Source organism: Magnolia sinica, chromosome 18, assembly GCF_029962835.1.
Source record: "Magnolia sinica isolate HGM2019 chromosome 18, MsV1, whole genome shotgun sequence".
NCBI classification, from domain to species: domain Eukaryota; kingdom Viridiplantae; phylum Streptophyta; class Magnoliopsida; order Magnoliales; family Magnoliaceae; genus Magnolia; species Magnolia sinica.
In genome coordinates this window covers 31,951,781-31,976,748 of record NC_080590.1, presented here as the reverse complement: position 1 = coordinate 31,976,748, position 24,968 = coordinate 31,951,781, and the positions used below count along the sequence as shown (strand labels likewise).

At 40.2% G+C, this 24,968-nt stretch overlaps 1 protein-coding gene across 2 annotated transcripts; it reads right to left on the bottom strand.

The window, feature by feature from the left end:
* Positions 1-1,279: 1,279 nt before the first annotated feature.
* On the bottom strand, positions 1,280-23,387 carry LOC131232969 (histone deacetylase complex subunit SAP18). 2 transcript variants are annotated; one of them, XM_058229510.1, is made up of 6 exons: positions 23,100-23,330; positions 17,326-17,358; positions 2,782-2,892; positions 2,605-2,700; positions 2,006-2,080; positions 1,280-1,493 (listed from the first exon to the last, which is right to left on the bottom strand). In XM_058229510.1, exons 1-6 carry the CDS (start codon positions 23,208-23,210, stop codon positions 1,461-1,463), a joined length of 459 nt encoding a protein of 152 aa, XP_058085493.1. In that variant the 5' UTR covers positions 23,211-23,330; the 3' UTR covers positions 1,280-1,460. The 2 variants fall into 2 exon arrangements, with proteins under 2 accessions (XP_058085493.1, XP_058085494.1); XM_058229511.1 differs by lacking the exon at positions 17,326-17,358 and having other exon boundaries at positions 23,100-23,387.
* Positions 23,388-24,968: the final 1,581 nt, after the last annotated feature.

Sequence of the window (24,968 nt, the reverse complement as noted above, 5' to 3'; positions counted from 1 at the left end):
TGGTGAGGAAGGAAATGAATACAAAACAAATCACTATATATATATATATATAGAGAGAGAGAGAGAGAGAGAGAGAGAGAGAGAGAGAGAGAGAGAGAGTGTGCCACATTGGTTTGAATTCAGCTTGAATTGGCCCGAGCTGTTGACTGAACCGAGCCGGCTAATCATGCTCGAGGACTGAGCCAAGCTGAGTTGTGCTAAGCTCAACTCAGTTCAGCTAATGTAAAACTCTACGTGCATTAAACAATCAAGGACTCCCTAATGGGCAGGTTGGATCATTGTTCAGCACAAAATGAGGGCTACCTACGGGCTTATTTGGATGCCTGTAAGTTATTTTAAGTTGTAACTTATAGGGAAGTGACTTCTCACCCCCATCTCCCAGCAGTTTTTTGGTAGATTTGCCTGTGACTCATAAGTTGCAAGTAATTTACAGGTAATTTTTCTCTCCCCAAACACCACCTGTAAGTCACTTCCTACTTACTCAACTTACAGGCATCCAAACAGGCCCTAATGGACAGGTTGACCGTGGCATATAAGGCTGGGATCTGTGCTTTCCAGTTGGGTTGCTACTTCTTGAGGAATCATATGCTGAGAGAGAGAGAGAGAGAGAGAGAGAGAGAGAGAGAGAGAGAGAGAGAGAGAGAGATGGATCTCATGGGAACTTTGACGAGAACTTTTGGCACCTGACATGGGCACAAAATCCGGATGGTCAACTAAATGAGTCACCTTATGAAACCCCCAATTCTAACTTCTTAGCCTGGTCCAAAATTCCGATGAGCATTTCTGTAAACAGTGTGTGGCTCAGCCACTGGGCATTAACCATTCATTTGCATGTGCGGTCCACATTCCTATTCAAGGCTAAAAATCAAGTCGACCACCATTCTCAACACAATATGGATTGGTTGATGGACACAACAATGAGTGGCTAGCATTTCCAGCAATCACAACCTGATGTGATTCTTCGAGAAATGTTTCGGCCTTCATGATTTGTAGCAGAATACGCACATTTTGAATTCCAAAACAATGCACCATCCAAAAAATCAAGGTGTTGGATCCTCCACACATGAGAGGGAACCCAGACAGGCTCTTACCATGATCATCATCCAGTAAGGGAACCAAAACCTCTTGGTGGGTCGGTCAGATTCAAAATCCAAGACCAGCCATCTCAACAAATTGAGATATGCAACGGTTGATTAAAGAGAGAATAAAACGAGTTTTGATAGGAGTTACAGCTTAATTATGGTTTTCCACATTCAACATGCAACACAAATTCATAACATGACACTAAAACAGAGTCTGGGCCCACCTTACAGGATAACAGGATATCAACAAATCAAAGTGACTGTATATCAAAAGGGCAACATCCTACCAGTCTCTGTTGTCATCAAGACAATGTCATTATAAGCATCCTGAGCAAAATGTCCACACCGCTTTTTAAGGCAATCTGCTGTCCTCTCTCTCTATAGAATGGCCACATCCAAGTAATCTCCGATCTATGCAACAATAAGACAGACAGTGGACATTCAACTAAGTTAAATTAGACATATATACAATGTTCGATTGTGCATTTGATTGGCTCTACAAATTGTATGTGTAGGACCTGCCATTTCTTTTAATCCAAATCATTCATATGGTGGGGGCCCCGTGTCAGACCAAAGATGTAGATGCCCCCAAAATCTCTCCCATTGAATGATTAGCATAGCCATCTGATTAAATGTACACAATCTTTATAGTAGACAAATTTCATCAAATGGGTATGCTCCTCTAATAGAGAGATCAGGGTATGGGCCATCCCGTGATAGTTTGCCATCAGATCAATGGCTTAGGTTATCAAAACACGTGCCGCCCTTGCAATTGTTTGGTCAAAAAAAATAATAATAATAAAAAAAAGGTGCCACCCAACAATTGTTGGGTAAAAACAGAAGAAGCTTTCTTTCACCAAGCATTGTATGGTATCTCAGTGGAAAAAGTGACAGTGGAAACATGAAAATCCATGTGGGTTTACCTGAAAGCTAAGTTCTGCCAATGCTTTTCCATCATCCGGTCGCCTCCCAATCCCGTATGAATGAGTCATCCCTACCTTCAGAACACAAAAACAACATCCATATTTTAAACAACCCACCAAGTGAAAGGTGCATGCCTTCGGTTCATCTAAAGCCTGTGTATGATGTCCATGTGCAATGCAATTATTGATGCTGAGTGCAGTCTATGCTAATTGCTCAATAGGTGTGGTATCTTTCTGTGATGGCTTCCACAGACAAAACTCCTCTTACACCACATGCAGTATGCATACTTGATAATCAACATTAACTTCCATGAGCATAATATACATATATTCTACCGCTGTATTACTTGATGAGCTGAAAGGAACCACATCACCAGTGAGGCAGGGGAGGCAGAGAAACAGAAGCCTGCTCAATGCAGGTTACATTTTCATGCCATCTGGAACTACAGTAAGTGAATTAAGTCTTTAAGGAAGCGGCATCAACCAAAATTTGGTTGCTTGCCACCAAACACACCTTTAGGCAGGTAGTAAAGGCAACAATGCTCACCAAAGCACACAAATAGTTACGTAATCTTCAACATGAGAGAGGCTCCACTTACCGGTCTCACCACATAACGACCATTCTTGTCAGGATACACAAACGCAAATGACAGTTTTGCATCCCTTCTCCTTGCTTCAGGAGCAACCTCCTTAACCTAAAGAGATTCATTATCAATTAATCGAACAAGATACTTCTTGAAACAGCATTGAAATATATATATATATATCAAACATACCAGATCAGTCAGCTCACGTAGAGTGGCATCTTTCCATGTATAGATTTGGACCTCATCCTTGGGTTCTTTGCCTCTTACAGCGAAGTCTTCCTTGGTATGATGACGTCCAATCTGTACAACAGAAAAGAGCTTAATAGCTACAACAACATATGACCCAGCAAGAAAACAAATAGTTAGCCTCCAGCTTGTTAGTTGAGCTGGTAGAGACAGTATAGTGTGTGCAAGTGATCCGGGGTTTGATCCTCGGTTGTCTTATCAAGATACACAAATGGGGATGAGGTGAATTGATGGGGACATCACATTATGGACGCCATTACACACATATCAGAGGAGGGTCCGAGCCCAAGTGTCCCTATGGCCAGGCAAGTACCCGTTTGAGTCCCAAGGAGGAGCCGAAGACCCCACATAGCATGTGGGTTGCATGGAGGATGTTTTCGGACTGTTGGATCGCGATGACTTCAGTCGGACCGTTGGATGCGACTTGATCGTGGCCCGCCATGATCATGGATGTCTTCAAAGTTCATTGGATAGTCTTAATTTCTTGGAATTATAGTGATTTTTGTTTTGAGCACTTAGTTTACGTTTTAAAATTTTATTTACATGTTTTATTGGTTTTATGCTTTTACAGGGGGTATTTGTAATTTACAAAGGAGTTAAAAGCAAACACGTTTTTCATTCATGTTCTTTTTATAAAAGACCACCTTTTAGACTATAAAGGCTTTGACGTCCAACCCTAGTTGTTATTTATTTTTTATTATTATTATTATTATTATTATTTTTAATGTAATGTTAATGAAAAAACTTGAAGTTCTCCTCTTTGTTTTGTGTTTATGAAGAATGTGGTATGAAACCCCATTCTGTATGAATCCAAATAAAAACCACCTTGATGCGAAGCCTTGTTCATCCATCTCTTCTCTTCTCAAGCTCTAAAGGTATTTTCTCTCATCTCTTCTCTATTTTCCTCTCAAATCTTCTTCTCCATGATCTTTTATCCTTTTCTTCTTAAACCCAAACCATCCCAACCTATACCCGAATAAAAAGTCCAGCCATACATGTGAATCTGTACATTCGTATGACTATACGGACAATCTGTATTGACTGTTTTGTACACTTCACTTCAGCCATTTTTCTTACATCATTCCTTATTCTTCTTTCTTCAACCAAATCCTAACCTAAAACCCTAGATTCTCCTTCCAAATAAACACTAATTTTCGATTTCCCCAATTTCCAAACCATAACTCTAACCCTATTTTCCCTAAACCTAGAATCTTTTAGAATCCCTTTAGGACTTTGATTCCCTTTAAAATAATTCTACCCTCATGTTTTGGATGGAATTTCTTAATTCCATTGGCCTATTCCGAATTAACATCTTACTAGTTCCTTCTACGAGCATTCGGCAGCCTAAGATCACATGTAATTGCTTATTTGATTAATTGTTTGGTTTATGACTAGGTTGCTGAAATTTCATACTTTTGTTGCTCATGTTTTAAATTGAAAATCTGAGTTCATCTATCATCATATAGGTTAGAAAACCATCCTGCATCATCAATAAATAAAGGCCAATACACAAATGGGGATGAGGGTTCAATTTATCTTCTGTGCCCAAGAATTAAAGGTTGGAAGGTGTCATGAGGTGAATAAATAAAATGGCAATTGAAAAACAATTTAGCATGGTAAAACAAACCATCGTAGTCATTTCTATAGAAATAATCAAATTGGGAAAATAATCAATTTAGTAACATCTAGTTCAAATTTCATCAATGCATGCTTTTTTAATGTTAAGATAAAATGTCAGAAGGGGATCATTAGTTGTCATTTCTAATGTTTTAAATATCGATGATATCAGCCGATATATCCCACGATATATCTTTTATCTCACTTGTGCGATACGAAACGCGCAAGTAGTGTCGATATATCCCACATGTTCGATCTAGTGAGCATTTTCAATTTCCAATCCCCTTTTTTTTTTGTTGAAATTATGTTAAATCAATGTCAAATGGTTATAAATTCATTGGTTCTTTATGTTTTGTATGAAAAATCATGGAGATATTTAGGAGTATTTGATGAAATGATCATCACATACACTCTAATTTTGAAATTTGAGTGTAGGAAGTTTGATTTGGGAAAATTTCAAAATTTCCCCAATTTCTCCCAAATTGCTTGCGATGTTGCACTCCAAACATGAAATCAAGCAAGTATGATGGCTGATCTACTCATTTGTTTAGTCCTTGTCAATTTCCAAAAAATAAAAATCATTTTTTAATATATATATATATATATATATATATATATATATATATATATATATATATATATATATATATATATATATATTGAAATTTCTCTTCAACCAGCTATCGATTGAGACTAATTTCAAAGTATTTATGAGTGTTTAATGAAATTATCATCACATAACACTCTAAATGTTTTTTTTTTTTTTTTTTTAAAGCAACGAGAATTCATTAAGCAAAAGAGAAAAAACAAAAGGGACTGCTGAGGTAGCAGAAGCCAAAGCAAAAGAACGAAAGGGAACTAGCAACCTAAAAAGAGAAAATTAAAATTTTTTAGAGAGGGCACAGCAGAAGCCCATTCGATAATCAATTGCTTTGCTCTTGACCCGACAGCTTTAGCCGAAGCCTGAACATTGTTAAAGCATCTGTCATTACGCTCCTGCCAAACCGCCCACCATATAGCCAAAAGAGCCAATTTCCAAAGCTTGGAGATATGCTTGCCCAATTTGAAACCATGCCAATAGGACAGAAGGGAGGATGTGGATGCCGGCGTAACGCCGCTGACGCTGAATCTTAAGAGAAGGGGTTATGCATTCAAAGAAAACCTTTTATGCAAACACTCTAAATGTTATGCATTCAATTTGAATATAGTTGCATTAGTTCAGTAATACAACACATAGCTTAGGACCCAATACAAAGAAAACCTTTTATGTGCACTTCTTTTTGAGATGTTATGATTTGAAAGTGTGTATTAAGGTCTTTTTTTAACAATCCTTGAAGTTTCATTGAAAGTTCATTGAAAGATGCAACAATTTTCCCAATGTTTCTCAAAAAGTGTGATAAATTACCCAATAGAAACGGTATATCCCATGCAATAACCGATACGTATAAGTATCCCAAGGATGCGATACATAACACGATACCGATATTTCGAACAAACAGTGGTCATTTCCACACATTGACCAAGAAAATCCACAAGCACCTTGCTCCACAACTCTCGCCTGCCCTATTAGCACTGAGCTGGGACTAAACCAGATATACGACCTACTATGGGGACACCTGTCAATTACAGCTCACTAGTGCCCATCTCCAAAGTTAAAATCAGGCAAGCAGCAAGCTTTAAGAGAAATGGACAGTAAGCAGGCATGTCCTGGACTACTGGAAGGGTTTTTGCCATAGAATCATTTATGGGAACAAGAGGGAAGGAGTCCCATCTAAACACGCAGAAAGAATCGATATTTAACCATCGTAAAGGCCAATACTTTGCAGCTATATTTATCATTTCCATTGCAGCATTCATCTCTGTCAACTGGTTCATATATAACTAAAGGACTTGCTTCCAGAAACAGATGCTGGCAACAGTCATGGTTCTTATTACTGGAAAACACTAGCGTCAGAAATCACATAGTAAGACCAAACCCCTTCTTCAGAACGAGGGCTAGGAGGGTATAAAAATCAAATACATGCGATTGGTCAATCATTTGTTTGTGTATTTGCCAATTTCATGAATAACTGTATTACAGGAGGTTTGATTGAACTGTTAACTGTCCGCATTAAGTTGTTGTATGGTTTGATTGAACTGTTAACTGTCCACATTAAGTTGCTGTATGGTTTGATTGAACTGTTAACTGTCCACATTATGTTGCTGTATTGAACTTGTTGAGCTAGATGGACGTTTGGTTCTATCGTTCATGAGTAACTACTTTTTTTTGAAAAGTCACTTAATATATACTAGAGACGAAAAGAGGGAAATAAAACAGAGTGCCAAAAGAGATCGCCGACGAAGCAATCAACTCTAAGCTCCAAGAAAAACCAAATTACAATTCTTAAGATCCACACCGGAAACTGCCCATTCGATCATGAGGCGCTTAGCCTTACTAGCAATAACCGCTTCCGAACTAGATAAATCCCTGAAATATTTATCATTTCTTTCTTCCCAAACTGACCACCAAATTGCGATAATTGCCATTCTCCATAGCTGCGTCTTTTGCTTGCTCAAAATGACCCCGTGCCAAGCTTTAAGGAGAGAGGACACGGAACTAGGAAAACACCAGTTAATGTTGAAGCAGCTGAGGAATTCTGTCCAAATTCGATAGATGAAAGGGCAAAAGAGCAGCAGGTGATCAATAGATTCTTCATTCTTCATGCAGCAAAGACAGATGTTGACGATGGGCATTCCCCGTTTTCTCAGATTATCCACCGTGAGAATCTTTTTGATCCCCACCAACCAAGCAAAGGCTGCATGCTTAGGGGGGACAAAATATTTCCAAAATTGGAATGGGGGACGATCATCATTAGAGACCGAAACATGGTCCAGCAAGGAATAAAAAGATTTAACTGAGAAGATACCGTGTTTATCTGCCTTCCAGAATAGCTTGTTTGGACTATGGATGTCTAGAATACCCTTGTAGATACGCTCAAGAAGACTCACATATTCTTCGACCTCCCAATCCTGAAGGTTTCTCCTACAGGCCACTGACCATTCCGTTTTGTTAGCCGTAATAGAGAAGTGGTTAGCAACGTTGATGGCGGGGTTGGAGGCGAGACTGAAAATATTTAGGAAGTCATCTTTCAAAGACATGTCACCTACCCAAATATCTTCCTAGAACCAAATACTAACTCCATTACCCAGAATGTAGCCGATACCTTTGAGCATGTCCTTATGCAAAGATAGAATCCCTTTCCAAAGGGATGAGGCCCTATAGTGAGAAGAATCTTTGGTCCAACCACCGATAGACTTGCCGTATTTTACTTTGATAATCTTGTTCCAAAGGCTGTCGTCTTCAGTCCCAAGTCTCCAAATCCATTTCCCTAGGAGGGCCCTATTCATTCTTTTGAGGTCTTTTTATTCCTGTTCCACCTTCGTTGAGGTGTTTGCACACTTGTTGCCATTGAACCAGGTAAAACTTCTTTTTTTCTTCCTTGCCGTGCCAAAGGAAATAGCATCTTATCTTTCAAGCTTGGTCAAAATTGAAGCTGGGCATCTGAAAAGGGACACGAACTATTATAGCAGGTTTGAAAGGGCGGCCTTAATGAGAGTGAGGTGACCTCCCAAAGAGAGATATCTGCATTTTCATCTAGCCAGGTAGCTTTCAAACCTGTCCCAAAGAGATTTAGGGGGCGAGCCTAGACATAAAGGGAGGCCAACAAAGGAGGCTGGAAGAGCCGTCGAAGAGCACACGAAAGAATCAACAAACGCTCTAACCACCTCATCCTTCAAATTAACACCAAACATCTTAGCCTTAGACAAATTGATCCTTAGGCCCAACATAGCTTTGAAACAACAGATTGTGGTGCAGAAGTTGCCAACCTTGTTAGGAGCAGCCTCACTGAAAATCAGCGTATCGTTTGCATACTGGATATGACAGATAGGAGAGGGCATACCTGTCATTCTGATGTGCAAAGGAGGCACGCCTCTTGGCCTGCCTGAATCATTTTGGAGAGAGCTTCTCCCACAATAAGGAATAAGAAAGGGGAAAGCAAGTCCCCCTGGCGGATGCCTCTGGAGCTCCTGAAAAAGCCTTTCAGGGTCCTATTGATGATAATCGAGAAGTGGGCCAACCTTAAACACTCCCCAATCCAACCTCGCCATTTCTCACCAAAGCCCATTCACCTCATCATGTATTGGAGAAACTTCCAATCCACATGGTCATAGGCCTTTTCAATGTCCAATTTACAGAAAATAGCCTTCGAACCATCTTTGTGACAAGAATGTAAACATTCATTAGCAATAAGAGCACTATCGATGATCTGTCTCCCAGAAATGAATGCACTCTGGTGCCCAGATATTATCTTACCAATGACCTTCCTTAAACGACAGGCCATGACTTTTGCCAAAAATTTATAGGGACCCCTTAACAGACATATAGGCCTGAAGTGTTTAAAAGAGCTAGCACCCGAGACTTCAAGGATAAGCGTAATGAATGAGGACCCCAAACCTTTGGATAATCTTCCTCTGTCATGAAATTCGTTGAGGAAGATCATGATATCTTCTTTGATCACCTCCCAGAAGAAGTTATAGAAGCATATGGGATAACCATCAGGGCCTGGGGCCTTATCACAACCTAAAGAGTCCGCGGCCAGCTTCACTTCTTCAATAGAAAAGGGGGCTTCTAATGCATCAGCGTCCTCAAGAGAAAGGAAGTCCATCCGAAGGTGATCTAGATGCAGTCTGACCCAGCTGTCTTCACTAAGGAGCTGAAGTGAGTTAACGCTTCCTCAGCAATAACATCTTTGTCTTCGATGCAACGGCCATTGACGATAATGCTGCTGATTCTATTTTTCCTAGCATGCATGCTGGCTATACTATGAAAGTATTCAGTGTTTTTATCCCCCTCCTTGAGCCACTTGGCCCGAGATCTTTGCTTCCAAGCAATTTCATCCTCCAGCACCATGGCAGATAGAGACTGGATGAGGTGGATTCACTTGGATAAAATTTCAGTCAACATAAGGCCATCTTCAGCTCCAACATCGATCGTCTATAAATCTACCTTTATCGAGTCCATTTCTGAGGCCCTTTTGAATAAAACTTCCTGCTTCCACTGTCTTAGCTTGTCCTTGAGCATTCTGAGCTTGGTAGAAAGCTTGTAGCCTGCGAAACCTGCAACTTGAAAACCAGCCCACCAATCCGAAACTAATTGGAAAAAACCATTAGTATTTAACCAGGAGGATTCAAATCTGAACGGTTTTGGGCCTCAATCATAATCGTCAGACGATAACATAATGGGGCTGTGATCTGAAGTTGTCCTGGGAAGAATGGTTTGAGATAGAAAAGGAAACCTTTGCAACCAGTTCGGAGAGACGAGGAATTTGTCCTATCTAGAGATGGATGGATTCGTTCTACCGTTAGTCCAAGTGAATTTGGAGCCGAGAAGAGGCAGATCAACAAGTTCCTGGTTGTCAATCCAGGTAGAAAAAGACGCATTGCAGGAGATACAATTCTGCCATGAGACTTTTCTTCAAAATAACGGGTGATGTTGAAATCTCCAACAAAACAGCAAGGACCCAAGAATTTTAGCCTGGAATCAGACAGCTCCTCCTAGAATTCAGCCCTTATGGCATCAAGGGTAGGGCCATAGAAGAAATCAAAAATTCTTGATTAGAAGAAATGTCTGATAGAACAACCGAGACCGCAAAAAACCCCAACCAAGAGTTTACCAGCCTCCATTGGGAAGACTTCCAAGCAATTAAAATGCCACCTACACTTCTGATGGCGTCTAGCACGACGCATTTTACATCAGCATCCTGCCACAGAGAACCTATTATCTTGTCGTTAAAATATTGGATTTTAGTTTCCTGGAAACAGATGATATCGGGGTGTTTAGAACCGTAGAAGTCTTTGATCAGACGCTTCTTCTGCTTAGATCCCACCCCTCTTACATTCCAAGAGATGATCTTTATAGGGAAACCATACTGCCCCGAGTACCCTGACGCTCTGTAGCGAGAAAAGAATCAAAGGATGATCCCGCAGAAGAAGCCAAACGCTGCAATTCTCTGTTGCTGCAAGATTTGGACAGCCGGATTTTGGGCGATCTCGTAACAGATAGGGGTCTTCCACAAGCTTCCACACATTGGAATAAAGCGATATAGTCTTCAGGGCAGTCCCCGAAAGATAACCTAACGGCCTTGCCAACGTGACCAATCACATCTTTGATCCACTTTTTCTTCTGGATGGTGTTGATGAGAGCCGCCCTGTTTTCGTTTTCAAATTGTCTTCTTTTCCTTTAGAATCCCTTGCTCTGTAGATGTATCAATACAAATTTGTAAAAGTTTGGCCTCGATAATCCGATCGATTATGTCCTCCTGAGGCCTGATCAGATATCAACCCATATGAAGTTGTAGGTAAAGGAGGAAGAGAGTCAAGGGAGGTCGGGTTCTCCGAGTTGTTGGACCGATCTTCAATCTCCCCTGATTCAGCGTTATCGAGAAAGTGAAGATTGAGGTCACATGAATAGATCTGATGTGTAGTAGTGATGGGCCTCGAAATAGCTGGATTTTGCCCCACTGAGAACTGCGCCAATGAAGTATGGGGCCGAATGCTTGGGAAATTGTCAGGCAGGTCCATAGGCTTGACAGCTAGTGAAGAAGGAAGCGGGGAGATCAATCTACGATCCAGATTGGGATCAGGGCTTGGGGAAACATTGAGATTGAATATCCAGTTCAACAAGTCTTGCGGATCCGACCTAAATGCAGCTATAGGGGCCGATATGGAGTTGGATCCGGATATTAGACCCGATTGGTACCCATCGACAATGCCATTTGTCGGCAGATGGATATCCATCCCAACAGGTGGCTGGATCAGACGAGTGGATGGAAGTGCAAATGCAGAAATGCATGCTTCTCTATCTGATAAATTCAATTGTAATAATGATTGAGCTTTTCTCTATCTGATAAATTCAATCGTAACGGGAGAGATGCCATTGTCGTTACCGAGCACCTCGCTCGGACGCATGTCCACTCCCATGAATGGTCGTAAGTCTCCGGGGAATGCTGGCGACGACTCTATTCCCTCTAACGTTGAGAGTTCGACACTTCACGACACTAATGCCTTGTTCGATCTATGGCATCTTGTCGTTGGTAGGAAAGGTAAAGGTAAGGATTCGCCTCATAAACTCAAATCATACGCGAGTTATCCAACCTTGTTTGTTAGGGGATTCCCGGCCGAGTGGTACCCCATTAACTTTTCGAGGGTATTTGGTCGGGCTGGCGCGGTTATGGACGTTGTCATGCCCAGGGATAGGAAAAATGGCTAGTTCAGAGGTTTTGTGCTGATTAGAATGGGCTTAGAGGAGGAGCTGGCCCGGGCAGTACATATGCTTCACGGAGAAAGCTTTGTGGGATTTCCATTACTGGTTCAAAGGGCAAGATTTGGCCCAAAACGAAATCTCAAGAACATCGATCATGGCAAGTCTTCGGCCTCTAAGAATACGAGAAGACTTATCTACCAACCCAACAACAAACAATCTAAAGGAGCCAGTTCGTTCAAAGATGTGTTGCTCAGTTCATCTTCCCAAAACTCTTAGCAGTCAAGAGTAATACTTTCTAGAGACAAAGATGGGCATAAGAAATTTTCGATGCCGAACTCTCATAACGCAGCCCCAGAGCATATTCTGCAGGTGAACAACGAATACTTCACTCGTACCAGTAAGGATCTGGAAGATTCTGTCGTCATCATAACTAAAGAAGGCGCCTCCATCTCTCAAGTGCGAAGATGGATTGACGAGTGTTGTGGCACTCAAGGCATTTGCTTATATCATGAAACCCATCGGCTACAACGAGTTATGGATCAAACTCGGCCTAGGAGCCAACTCGGATCTCCTGGTTATGGAGGGGGCTTTGCAAAATGACGGCCCCATGCTGAAAGTTCTGAGGTGGGTTGATTTTTCTTATTTTGGCAAGGAGGAGGTTTGGATCCTCATCTGGTCGATTCCTCTAGAACTATGGTTCCACGAGTTTTTAATCTCAGCGGCATCTGGGGTGGGTTCCTTCATTGAATTGGATGCCAAAACAAAAATAAGAGAAGAAATGGGCATCATTAGAGCTTGCATCAGAAGAAGCAAAGGGGATCACATGCCATCTCATATTGAAGTTGTTGCGAATAACATAAATCTATCTCAGTCGGTTCAAAGAGAGATGATGAACAAGCCGAATCCTACGTGAGGCGACCTATGGAGATTGAGGGAACCGGACCCCTCTCCCACTGTCACCGACGCCATTGAAGAAGACCGTGTGGCACCATCACTTGGGTGCTTCCGGGGAGCACATAATCGAGAAAGGCTGTCAGCGGCCCCTCCTAATGGCACTGCCAGGCAGGCGCCAGTCCGTGCAGCACGCGGTTCGCCTCATTGTGCGACACATGGCTCCCATTTTGCCGATAACCCCATCCTCACGTCTCTAGCATGCGGCGTCAGACCCCACTTGAGTTAGGAGACACGTGGCGAGCGCTCCAACCCTGCTTCCCCTAGATGCGTGGCCCACTGCCCACCTAATCTCTCTCAGACCCTACCACGCGTCCCTACTCCCGTCCCCATTTCCATAATGGATGATAGCATCATTCATGAGTAACTACTACTGATAATATTCACTAAAAATGCTTCCAAGGATGAGGTCCAACATTATAGTGACTTGCAAGCCTACCCTAAACAAGACATCAGTACCACTCCATTCGCAATGACACACATGGCTTTGAGGAACATCTTGGCTTTAGAGGGGATCTGCTGTGTATGGAGGGCTATTTCAACAGTGAAGGTCTTTTTGGAGGGCTATTTCTACATTGACGGTCTGTTTTAATAGGCATATTAAATACAGTGTTTGAATAGGGGAAAGGAACCGCTTCTGAGAGGATTGGTGATGCAGAGAGATGCCTCACTGTAAAAAATTGCAAGAGCTTTACCTGATCACAGACCAAAAAGATGAAACTGTTCAATATGTGTTCCAAGGGAGTTGGACCTATTTTTCACTGCAATCTTCTTGATAACGAGATCCAGAAGTCAACGCAGATGTTGAAAGAGCTTGAAGAGGTTTACATTTCACAATCGGCTGGGGACAGAATAAGATGGGGCTGGAATCAGAAAGGGGGTTTCACTGTGAGATCATTTTATCCTTCCCTCACTGAAGGGAATAGTTTCTGGTTGGAAACAGACCGTGGTTTGTTGCTATCCTGTTAATAGTCAATGCATTTTGTTGGATGGCTGCCAGGGATAAAACTCTAAAGCAAGATTACTTAACAAAAAAAAAAAAAAAAAAACAGGGGCCACTCTTTCCCCAACAGATGCTCCATGTGCTGCATCCAGGAAGAGATTGTAGTTCACTATAGGTTTGCATGGAGAGTTTGGACTAGCCTTTGATCAGTTCAAAGTTCAAACTAATGCGAGTAGCGCCTAGGTTCACTGGAGGCTCCTATCAATGGATGGCAGATCAACAATCACTCATCCATTAGTCAGTTTTTTGTAGAGAATTTGGCTTCATGCAGTTTTATGAAGCTTATGGCTGGAAAGAGAGAACAAAAAATTTTGGGGGAAAGACTGCAACACCACGGTTATTGAGAAGGAATCGGACTGTATATCAGATTGGGGAAAAGCTAATAAATTTATGAATAGAATATCCAAACAAATGCTTGGATCCAACTGTCCCAATGTTATCAGATGCACAGGTTGGATGACAGAAGATCAGTAGAAAGATGGACCACACCACCTTCGGGTTGGATCAAAATGAACTTTGAAGGCTGTTCCTTGGACAATCAGGTCCCGTTGGGATTGGCAGAGTTGTTAGGGATCATTTGTAGAACACCATTACACTAAAGTTGCAATGCTTCTCCAGGGAGTTGGAATTGCGGTGAATCATCAAATCATCATCATCATGATCTGTCTTATCCCAACTAAATGGGATTGGCTACATGAATCCTCTTCCATCATTCCACTCTATCAAGTGCCACATCTTCAGTTAGAGACCGGAGGTCATCAGGTCTTTCTTACTACCTCCACTCACGTCCATTTGGGCCTTCCCCTCATCATTTTAGAACCTTCAAGTTGTACCAACTCACTTCTAATGGGAGCAGTTCTTGCCCTTTGTTGCACATGACCAAACCATCTAAGTATACTTTTCCTTATCTTATTACCTATTGGTGCCAGTCCGAAATTCCCTCAAACGCATTCATGTCTAATTCTATCCTTGTCTTAACACTATCAATCTCAACATCCTTGTTCCAACTATGTTCATCATATCAACATGTGTTCCTAATTGCCCGACATTCTGTCCCATAGAGCGTGGCTGGTCTTATAGCCATCCTATAAAATTTCCCTTTTAGTGGTTCACGACAATCACATAAAACTCCAAAGGAACATCTCCATTTCTTCCACCCCACTTCAATTCTATGGGTAACATCTTTCTCAATCTCTCCACTCTCATGAATTGTTGGCCCAAGCTATCAAAAGTGGTCATTTGGTAAATTCATTGGTCAACAATCTTAACTAATTTCTCATTACCACACCTATTGTTACTAAAATTGCATTCCATATACTTTGTTTTAGTCCAAATTATTTTAAATCTTTTAAATTCTAAAGCATCCCTCCATAAATCTAGATTTGTATATGCCCTCCATTGTCATGTCAAGCAAAACTATGTCATCTGCAAATAACATACACCATGGGATCTCCTTTTGCAAATGCCCCCTAAACTCATCCATAACCAATGCGAAAAAAGGTATAGGCTAAATGCTGACTCCTGGTGCAAGCCTATAGTAATTGGGAACATGTTTCTCCACTAGTGGTCCTCAAATTTGTTACTGCTCCCTCATACATGTCCTTAATCATGCCAATATATCCTCTTGAAACTCCTTTCTTTCACAACACCTACCCAATTAACTCCCTAGGGACCCTATCGTAAGCCTTCTCTAAGCCAATAAAGACCGTCTGAAAATAGCTTTAATGGTAGACCCAATGTTGTCAAATGGCATAAGCGATCCTGTGCGATCTCTTATGCGATCGCACAACTTAAAATAAATAAATAAATAATGGAAAGTATGCAACTACATATGGCATTATGCGTCTGCATAATTGCATATGTGATCGCTTTATGTGATATGCAATCGCATACCATCCACATGGCATATGCGACCATCACATATGCCATATGGATGGCATTATGCGATTATGCAATCATATAATCGATTAAGCGATCACTTTTGACAACAATGGGTAGACCTCCCTAGCATGAAACCAAACTAATTTTGTGAACATTCATCTAATGCTTTAGTCTTTGCTCAATTCACCCCATGTTGTGAATCATCAAATCAGCCCACTTATTATTGAAGGGGACTCAGCAAATACCATTAAATGGGCAAAGACAGGTCGTAGATCCTGGTGGTTACAAATTTCATCATCAAGGATTTGAGCTCCATTATTCCGATCTCTCTTTCACATGTCCACTAGGATGCAAATGTTGAAGGGGATTCTCTTGCAAAGGATGGTATTTCAAGGGTCTCTTCAAACATTGTAGAGTAAGCATGATGAAAGTTCCGAGTCCTGCTAATTTTATCTTCTCTCTTTTCTAATTGAACCATATTCACTTGTAAATAAATAAATAAATCTTAGTTATTGAAAACCACTTGTGATATGATTCCCAGTTAGGGTTAGCAGTGTTCTGGGCCTGGGCTTGGGCCTGTCAAAACCATTATTTTGAATAGGCTGGCCCGACTAGTTCAAAATCCGGGCCTGAACCAGCCTTAGGCCTGCCTGTTGCCAAGACTATTCCCAATGCCCCTTTTGGTATTGAAGTAACAAAGTTAGTAAGCAATGATGTATGTTGTTGCCTCTCTCACAATACTAGTCATGATTAGAGAAACAACATAGTATATGGTCGTACGATACCTAAACTAGTGTTTCAAATAGTGCCCGTGTCATAGCGGTAGCGTGGCCGTAGCGCTACGTAGCGTCCTAAATAGCGTAAATCCCCTGTAGTGTACAGTACAACTATATAGCGCGTAGCGTCCGTAGCATAAGCTACAATGTATTTTTTTACTATTTTAGTTTTTTATTATTTTTCAGGTTTTCTTTGTTTCTAATGTTGAAAAATGTGACACTTGTATTGTATTTGATACTTTTAACCTATGGGATTTTTATTTCTTTTCATAATTGTGACTTGTGGTTTCAATTAGACATTATTAATTAAAGTGGTTTGCTTAGAAAGTTGTTGATGTGATAATTATTTGATTTGGCTTATATATGTGGATTGTCTTTCACTCTTTTGATAAATGATAACTAATAACTTTTTTGAACATGCTTATAATTAATAAAATGAATCATCTTTTAGGCATTTTTATGTTTTTTTTTTTTTTTCCTTTTTTTCACTATTTATTATATTTGTCCTATTTTTAAATTAAAAAATAGAAGCATCGTGTAGCTTACGTTGCACGCTATGTATTTACGCTACACGATATAGAGGGCTGAGCGCTACACATCACGCTACCGCTATTTAAAACACTGACCTAAACACAACAAATTTCCAACCCTCACATCCAATCAAGACATCCACAAAATCAATTGGGATGAATTCTATAGAGTAACTATAAAAGAGAGGCATTCAATAAAAGAAGCCAGGCTTTCGAAATAGAACAATAAGGAACCTGAACTTACAAGTTCAGAACGTTCAAAGAAAAGATCTCCCCAACCTTCTAAAAACATCATAGTAGTGACGCAACTTGAGAATGTAAAGGACATTTAAAATATAATAGTCAAAATGTGCAAGTGCAAAACTTAGATGGAAGTATTTTAAGCTCATTGAGAGGAAAAAAAAAAGTTTGAAAGGATGCAAATACCTTAGTGAACACTCGAAGCAATAAAGGGCAAGTCTGCAAGCATTGTAAACAAATTAGTATCAATATGAATCACAGTATAACTTGGGAGGTGGTAAAAAATAAATGTAACTTTGGAGGCGGTAAAAAAAAATAACTTGGGAAGAAAAATGAAAATGGAGACTTAGATAAGGAACAGTTCACTATAGACATGATAAAGTGAGAAAACAACATGTCATGTGTTATGGCTTTCACACCCTTGTTAGTTCAAATTTAGTGGACGAGGGGTTTTTTTTTTTTCGCTTCTTTTCTTTTCTTCTGATCAACAATAACATGATGAATAAGACTAAGTTCCAAATAACGCACAAGACATAAGATTATACAGATAGCTTGCAGGTACCCATCCAAGGCCGAATCAATCAATCCAATGAATCATTATTGATAACCACAGCTGAGTCATATGATTTCCTTCACTTTCAACACTTGATAAACCAGGTTTAGACTCAGGGAAAACTCCTAAACCAACTACATGAATAAATGGGACAGAAGAAGAGATGAATCACTGGGTGTTTAAATAACAATGAGATATAATATCATCGTGGACCCTAATATCAGCATCATATTGGCCAATATGGCAGCATCATATCTGTTCCTTTCTCATATGATGTGCAATATGGGTCAGCCTGTCCCTGAAAAATGGCCTGTTTGTAGGGGGGCAATACAGCCATAAAGGCTCCTTTTATTTTTACTTTTCGTTTTTCTCTCTCATTTCTTCCTTGTTATTTTTTCATTTAAATATTTATGAAGCTTATAAACTCATTTAGACTAGATATAGCCCTATTTTGGGGATTAAACATAAGACTTGAGTGGGATTAGACAAATCAAAGCAAAATGGAGCATTTTGGGGAAAAATAAGGGAAAGGGTAAATGATCACCTTTTTTTCCAGCCTCTTTTTATTGTACTTCACTGTAATGCGCCCTAATCTACCAAACCACACTTGATCTGTGTTCTATTTGGACTGAGTTTGGTTGACTTTCAGTAGGTCAAACCGACAAATAGTATTCTTTATCATCATTGTCGCCATCTAAGCCTTATCCCAGTTAATTGGGGTCGGCTACAGCCTACATGAATCCTGTTTTTCCATTCCACTCTATCAAGGGCCAAACCTTCAATTAGGTCTTAGGTCATCAAGTCTTTTCTTACTACCTCCATCCACATCCTTTTGGGCCCTTCCCTTGTCCTTTTAGATCCTTCAACTTGTACCAACTTACTCATAACCTGCACGGTTGTTAGTCTCCGTGGCACATGACCAAACCATCTAAGTCTACTTTCCCTCATCTTGTTACCTATTGGTACTAATGCATTCATTTCAAATTTTGTTCTTCCTCATCTTGCCACTCATCCATCTCAACATTTCAGCTACACTCATTCTATGAACATTTTGTTCTTTATCTGCTCAACATTCTGTCCCATAAAGTATGGCTGGTCTTATAACTATCCTATGAAATTTCCTTTTCAGTTTGAATGGTACACGAAGAATATTGTCTGGATTCGTGATGGAAGTAATGGCATGAGTTTGATGCTAGCTGCCAACCTTAGGCAACCCTCCTTTATCTGGAATGGGACTGGCAACAAGAGCACAAAACTCCCATAGGCAAAATGTAATAGACTATTACATAGGTTGATTACAATAAAGCGCTATCTAATAGTCGAGTACATAGGTTTATTACAATCAACAAGTTACTGACAAGTAGTGTTCTCATCTTTCAGAAAAAAAAGAAAAAAGAAGACATTCAGTATTCTTATCAAATAATGATTTGATACACCATTAACACATGTCCAAGACACCCCGAACACGCACCCCCAAGTCAGTATTCTTGAATTGCTCAATATTTTTTTTTTCCATAATTTATTTATTTTATTTTTATTTTTTTTATTTTTTTATTTTTTAACGGGTATGGGTTGATAAAGATACGCTACACCTATATATTGTATCGGTTTTCGGCTGGCAGATACACACCTGATACCGATATTAGAACCATGAATATCATGCATAGGTGCAATTTGCTAGATGACGAGCCATATAAGAAACCAATTTAAAACCTTCCACAACAAAATTGTTGTTACAAGGGACATGAACTGATCTAGCAACTTATTTCAACAGGAGGATATGTACCTCTAGAAAACAAGTCTATAGAAATGCATTGGGAATCAATATTGTTAGATCTGAAATGGGGAATCAATATGGTTATAGAACCCAATCCAATTACTAGCCACATCCCATAACATGTAACTTCTGACATCTTTTAAGCATAATGGGCTACTGCCCACTTTGGATGATGAAAGGCATTTGCAGGTATGTAATATCCAGTGAATGGTTCTGAACCTTCTACAATAAAAAACTTCAGTATACTACATGCGAATCAGACATCAGTAATTTATTAAAGTGCAAAATTCTCATCAAGGTTGACAATATTCACATAGGTTTGTGGACCACTTTCAACCATAATAAGGAACCAAAGATTTTTTAAAGAAACCCCAATGTTGACAATATTTGCATAGGTTTGTGGACCACTTTCAACCATGATAAGGAACCAAAGTTTTTTAAAGAAACCCCAGGAGAAAATCGATGAATCATGGTTTGGATAGATGTAAAAGAATTATTTTTTCCCTTTTTTCTTTCTCATAAAATGGAAGCAAGATTGATGGAGACATTGTTCCCAAAGAGATTAGTAAGTGGGAACACCCACTTGGCACCTAATGTCATTAATCTTAACACCATACAACTGTTTATCATTTAACATAATACAACAGGTAAACATACCAGAAATTTAAATTGACACAACACTGAGGTTCCCAAAATGATTCTCCATTCAGCACACTTTAGGACATTTTGATAGTTGGAATCCATAGCACATGTCCAGGTGACATAGTTCTTGCACTAGCACTGGCTGACATCAAATTGCTGCTTTCTAGTGAACGCAGTCTGTTCAAAATAACCTAATGACATATCGCATACCAAAGAAACATCACCAAATCTTATCCTTCCGATATTGCAAGGGTTCACATGAGCACTGGAGTCCCCTACTTAATCAGCTCTTCTTGCACATGGATGGGAATCTGAGTGATTGCATCACCTATAGAAAATTTTCTCATTTGGGAAGTTGGTATGAGAGACCTACTCTTTTTCTTTTCTTTTTTTTCCAGCTAGCATGAGACGCATAATATTTTGGGTGTTAGGGTCAACTGTGTTGACAATCCAAGATGCAATTAAACACACCATTGAACATGAGTCACTCAACTGCTGCTACTCACACCATCGAGCATGAGTCACTCAACTACTCCTACTTAACTAAGTCAAGCCCCACACCAACACGGGGCCCGATGTGCGCTGAATTTTTCTTTCTTTCTTTCCTTCTTTTGGGGACAAATCTTTAGAGACCACCATTTACTATTTTCAAAGATGGGTGTGCTGATTCTGAAACAAGGTTGTTGAGTTTCAAGATGCTCTAAAGATTTTTGGGATGAGTTGCTACATTTACTTATCCTACACCATGAAAATATAGCCATTTATTTGTAGATTAGAGCTGTTGCTATTAGTATCTACTAGATTAATTTGTAATCAATCTAACTGATAGTTGGAAATTTAATTAACGATTCATAGGGATTTTTGGATGTGTCTTATAGGGTCTATAAAAAGGGGTTATTGTAGGAGGTAGAGGTACTATGTTTTCATGAGCTTTGTTAGGTTTACTTTAGCATTCATAAGAAGTTCAGAAGTTTCAATTTCAATAAAGTTGTTTCATCATCTCTACTCCAATATTTTTGTGGGTGTGTTATTTGTCCATTCTTGCTATTTGGGTATTGAGATCTCATTGAATCGATAACCAAATTACATCAATCGAACATCCCCAAAAATCCTCACTTGATAATAGAATAGGTATTGTAGACCCACCCAAAATGGTTTGTGCCAATCCCATAATGGTGATCACATATTGATCACCTAAGCAAACAAAGAGGACTTGCATGGGGCATGTTACAACTTACACCTCATTCCTCTACGTCCCAAAGGGTGGTCAACACCATTTGAGCAGCAAACTACCCTACCAACTAGATAAAGTTGCAATATCTAAATGTTAATCAGACTGTGGTGATGCATGAGCATGATGGCATAATGTGTTGTGTGCGAAGAACATTATCATCGTATTGAAGGTTGTGTTTGGATGCACCACCAAATTGTGTGGTTGACAGGATTTTTTGGCCAACAAAATGCAATTCGTGTCATGGGAAGCATTGAAAAGGGGGCACCGGCACTAAACAGGCTTCTGATTTCCGACAAACTAACCCACCAACAAGATAAAGTTGCATTATCTAAATGTTAATCAGAATGTGGTGAGACATGTGCATGAAGGCATAACGTGTTGTTCGCAAATAACATTATCATGTTGAAGGTTGCACTTGGACACCACCAAATGGCAGCCCAGGGGACTTCTTGGCCAACAAAGAGTAATTCCTGTTATGGGAAGCATGGAAAAGGGTACCAGCACTGAACGGGTTTATGATTTCCCACTTTTCCCACCCTAAACTCCTGAACAAACCTCATTTACATTTTTGTGATATCTTGTCAAGCTGGCTTGGGAAGAGAAAATCTTCCATATGCACCCTAATATGATTAGGATCATCACCATAAATATAATGTGAGAAACAATCATCACAAGATCTACGGTAAGATCATAATAGAAGTAAACACTAATGAAAAACAAAAGATCCTGGATCCAATACAATGCTTTGTATGTTATGCTTTATGTACAATATGCATCCAAGTGTGCCTAATCATGTCTATGTCCAATTAAGTGTGTTTAAGTACATCTAAGTGGATTTAAGTACATAGCACTTTGATGAACTTAGATGCCCTTCCAACCTGTATTTGGATGGACTTAAATGCACTTAGACATTCCAAACCCATTTAGACTTTTGTAGGTTTAGTTTAATGTACAAAGCTTTGTATTGGATCCAGCCTTAAAATAAAATAACCAAGGATGTCTGATAGGCTTCAGAATATAATAGGGCACAAACTTGATACTTCAATTCCAACAGTAAATGGCCTATGTGAGTAATGTAAGCTATACAGCATAAAACCTTTTACAATAAAACAACCGTGGATTATGCTATCTTTCCCAGGAATTTTTTCCATTTGGGTAAGGAGACATGAAGGCGATTAACAGCGCACATGCCAACATGGCACATTTGTGCAGGATCTGAGCCACTAATCAGATGAGGGCCAATGTGAACACGCGCCAGCTGAAAAATAAGGACGGTCCACTCATCAAGAGGGCCAAAGGTGCAACTTGAATACAGACCACAAGTAGCTTTCTCTAACTGCATGTTTCACTCACACACATGTGGCGTGCCTGTTTTTTAGGTTAGGACATGCTCACGGCAACCCCGCCATAAGAACAGCCTGGCGCGTGCGCATTTGAGCAAATGTCCGCGTGCGTACCTTGAATCACCTCTTCAATCCCTCGACCGAAGGAATCGAGTAGACGATGAAGACGATGATGACGACACCCAATATCTTTCGATGTCTTGGGTAGTCGAATATGGATATCCCATGTTTGATAAAATGCCTCAGTGAGTCGGACAATCATAACACGAGAAAATCAGACCCATACATGCACATCATTACATGCTAAGAGGACTACAAACACCAAGCTTACGAGAGAGAGAGAGACAGACAGAGAGACAGACAGACCGACAGAGAGAGAGAGAGAGAGAGAGAGAGAGAGAGAGAGAGAACCTTCTCGCGATCGACGGCCTCGAAGCGGGGACGAGGAGGAGGGCCGCCTCTCATCTGAGGTGGAGGACCTCTTCCGCTCGCTCTGTTCTGCGCCTCTGCAACTCCCGCCATCTCTCTCTCTCTCTCTCTCTCTCTCTGCAAGCAACAGCTCGGCTCTCCCACACGCTTATATTCACGGAGAAGAATGCAGAGGTTCGCTAATTCCACACGTGTGCTGACCTTCTCCCATCAACACGCAGGCACATGTACCAATATGCAACACGTGTAGTAGATCTGAGCTTTCTAATCTTCTTGTAAATAATGATTAGATATCCTGCCTTAAAACTTAGCCTGTTTCTCTCCTTACTTGGGCTACAATCTACCCAGTAGACTGACGGTTGAATCAAATGGTCCAACTTTTTCGAAGGAATATCTGAAATGTGTAGGACGCGGTTTGGCTAGTGACGCTGCCACTAGCCACCTGCTAGTGGCCTGTGTCCCATGGGCCCCACCATGATGCATCTGTTTTATTCATGCTCTCCATTCAAAATTTCCAAGGCTTGATTCAAAAAATAGCCACAGCTAAATCTCAAACGGACCACACCATAAGAAAATAATATTGTTTTGACATCAATCGTTAAAAAACATTTTAGAGCCTACCTCCACCAAGCTTGATCAGAAACTTGTGTAGCCCTAAAAAGCTTTTACTTATGGGTGTTCAATCAACACAGTAATATGTGATGTTGTCTGTTGAGGTTTGGGTCTATTTCATTTTTGGACTCACAACATAAATATAAAAAAAATAGATGAACATCATAAATAAAACACACACATTATGGTACGGCCCACTAGCTAATAAAAAAAATAGATGAACATCATAAATAAAACACACACATTATGGTAGGGCGCACTAGCCATTAGCTAGTGGCAAGGTCACTAGCCAACCCGCATCCAACAGTGTAGGTTAACTAAAGGAAAGCTTAGATCTCTCACGTTTTCGAATGCCCCAGGTTAGCACATGTGCATGCACAAGTCAACCATATTTAACCCATGCTTTCCTTACACGTGTAGATATGAGCACGACTTGGCTATAACTCTGAAACCAACGGTGTGGGTGAGACCTTGAGGGCCTGTTTGGCCAGACGGATCCCATAGGATTAGGAGAGATGGGAAGGATTTTAAGGTAATGATGGTGGTGTCAGTGGATTAGTTTAAGATCCATGGGATTGATATATCCCGGGACAAGTTTATCGAGTTTGTTTAGCATGACCAGCATATTCCAGGATTTTACCTTCCAATCCATCTAACTAAACACGCCCAAGCATGATTGAACGGGATTAGGAGGGATGGGATCCATTTTAAGGTAATGATGATGATGTCAATGGATTGGTTTAAGATCCATGGGTTTGCTATATCCCGGAGTAAGTTCATGGGGTCTGTTTTGCTCGTTTGGCATATCGCGAGATTTTATCATCCCATCCCCCCTAATCCCTCTTAATCCGCGGCCAAACATGCCTTGGCTGTAAAATTCACCTGACCAATGCATTATATATCTATAATTTATTTGTCTTTACATATTATTTTAGAACATGATACAAAAAATGAAGCACCGTAGGAAATAGTGGTTGTTAAATGCTTACTATTAAGAACTTTTTAAAGCCTATTATAAATGTTTCATAACCATCAAACTTGTTGGTAAGGTCATAAAGACTTGGAAGAAAGCAAAGAAACAAATACCTGAATGATCCAAAACTTGTGTAGCCTACTAAAGATTTTTAATGGTCAAGAATCACTATTTCTTGTGATGTGGTCCAAAAATAAAATTTGTATCTATTTAATTTTTTGGGCCCATGCTTTAAAATAAACGGGAAAAACAGATGCGTAGCATGA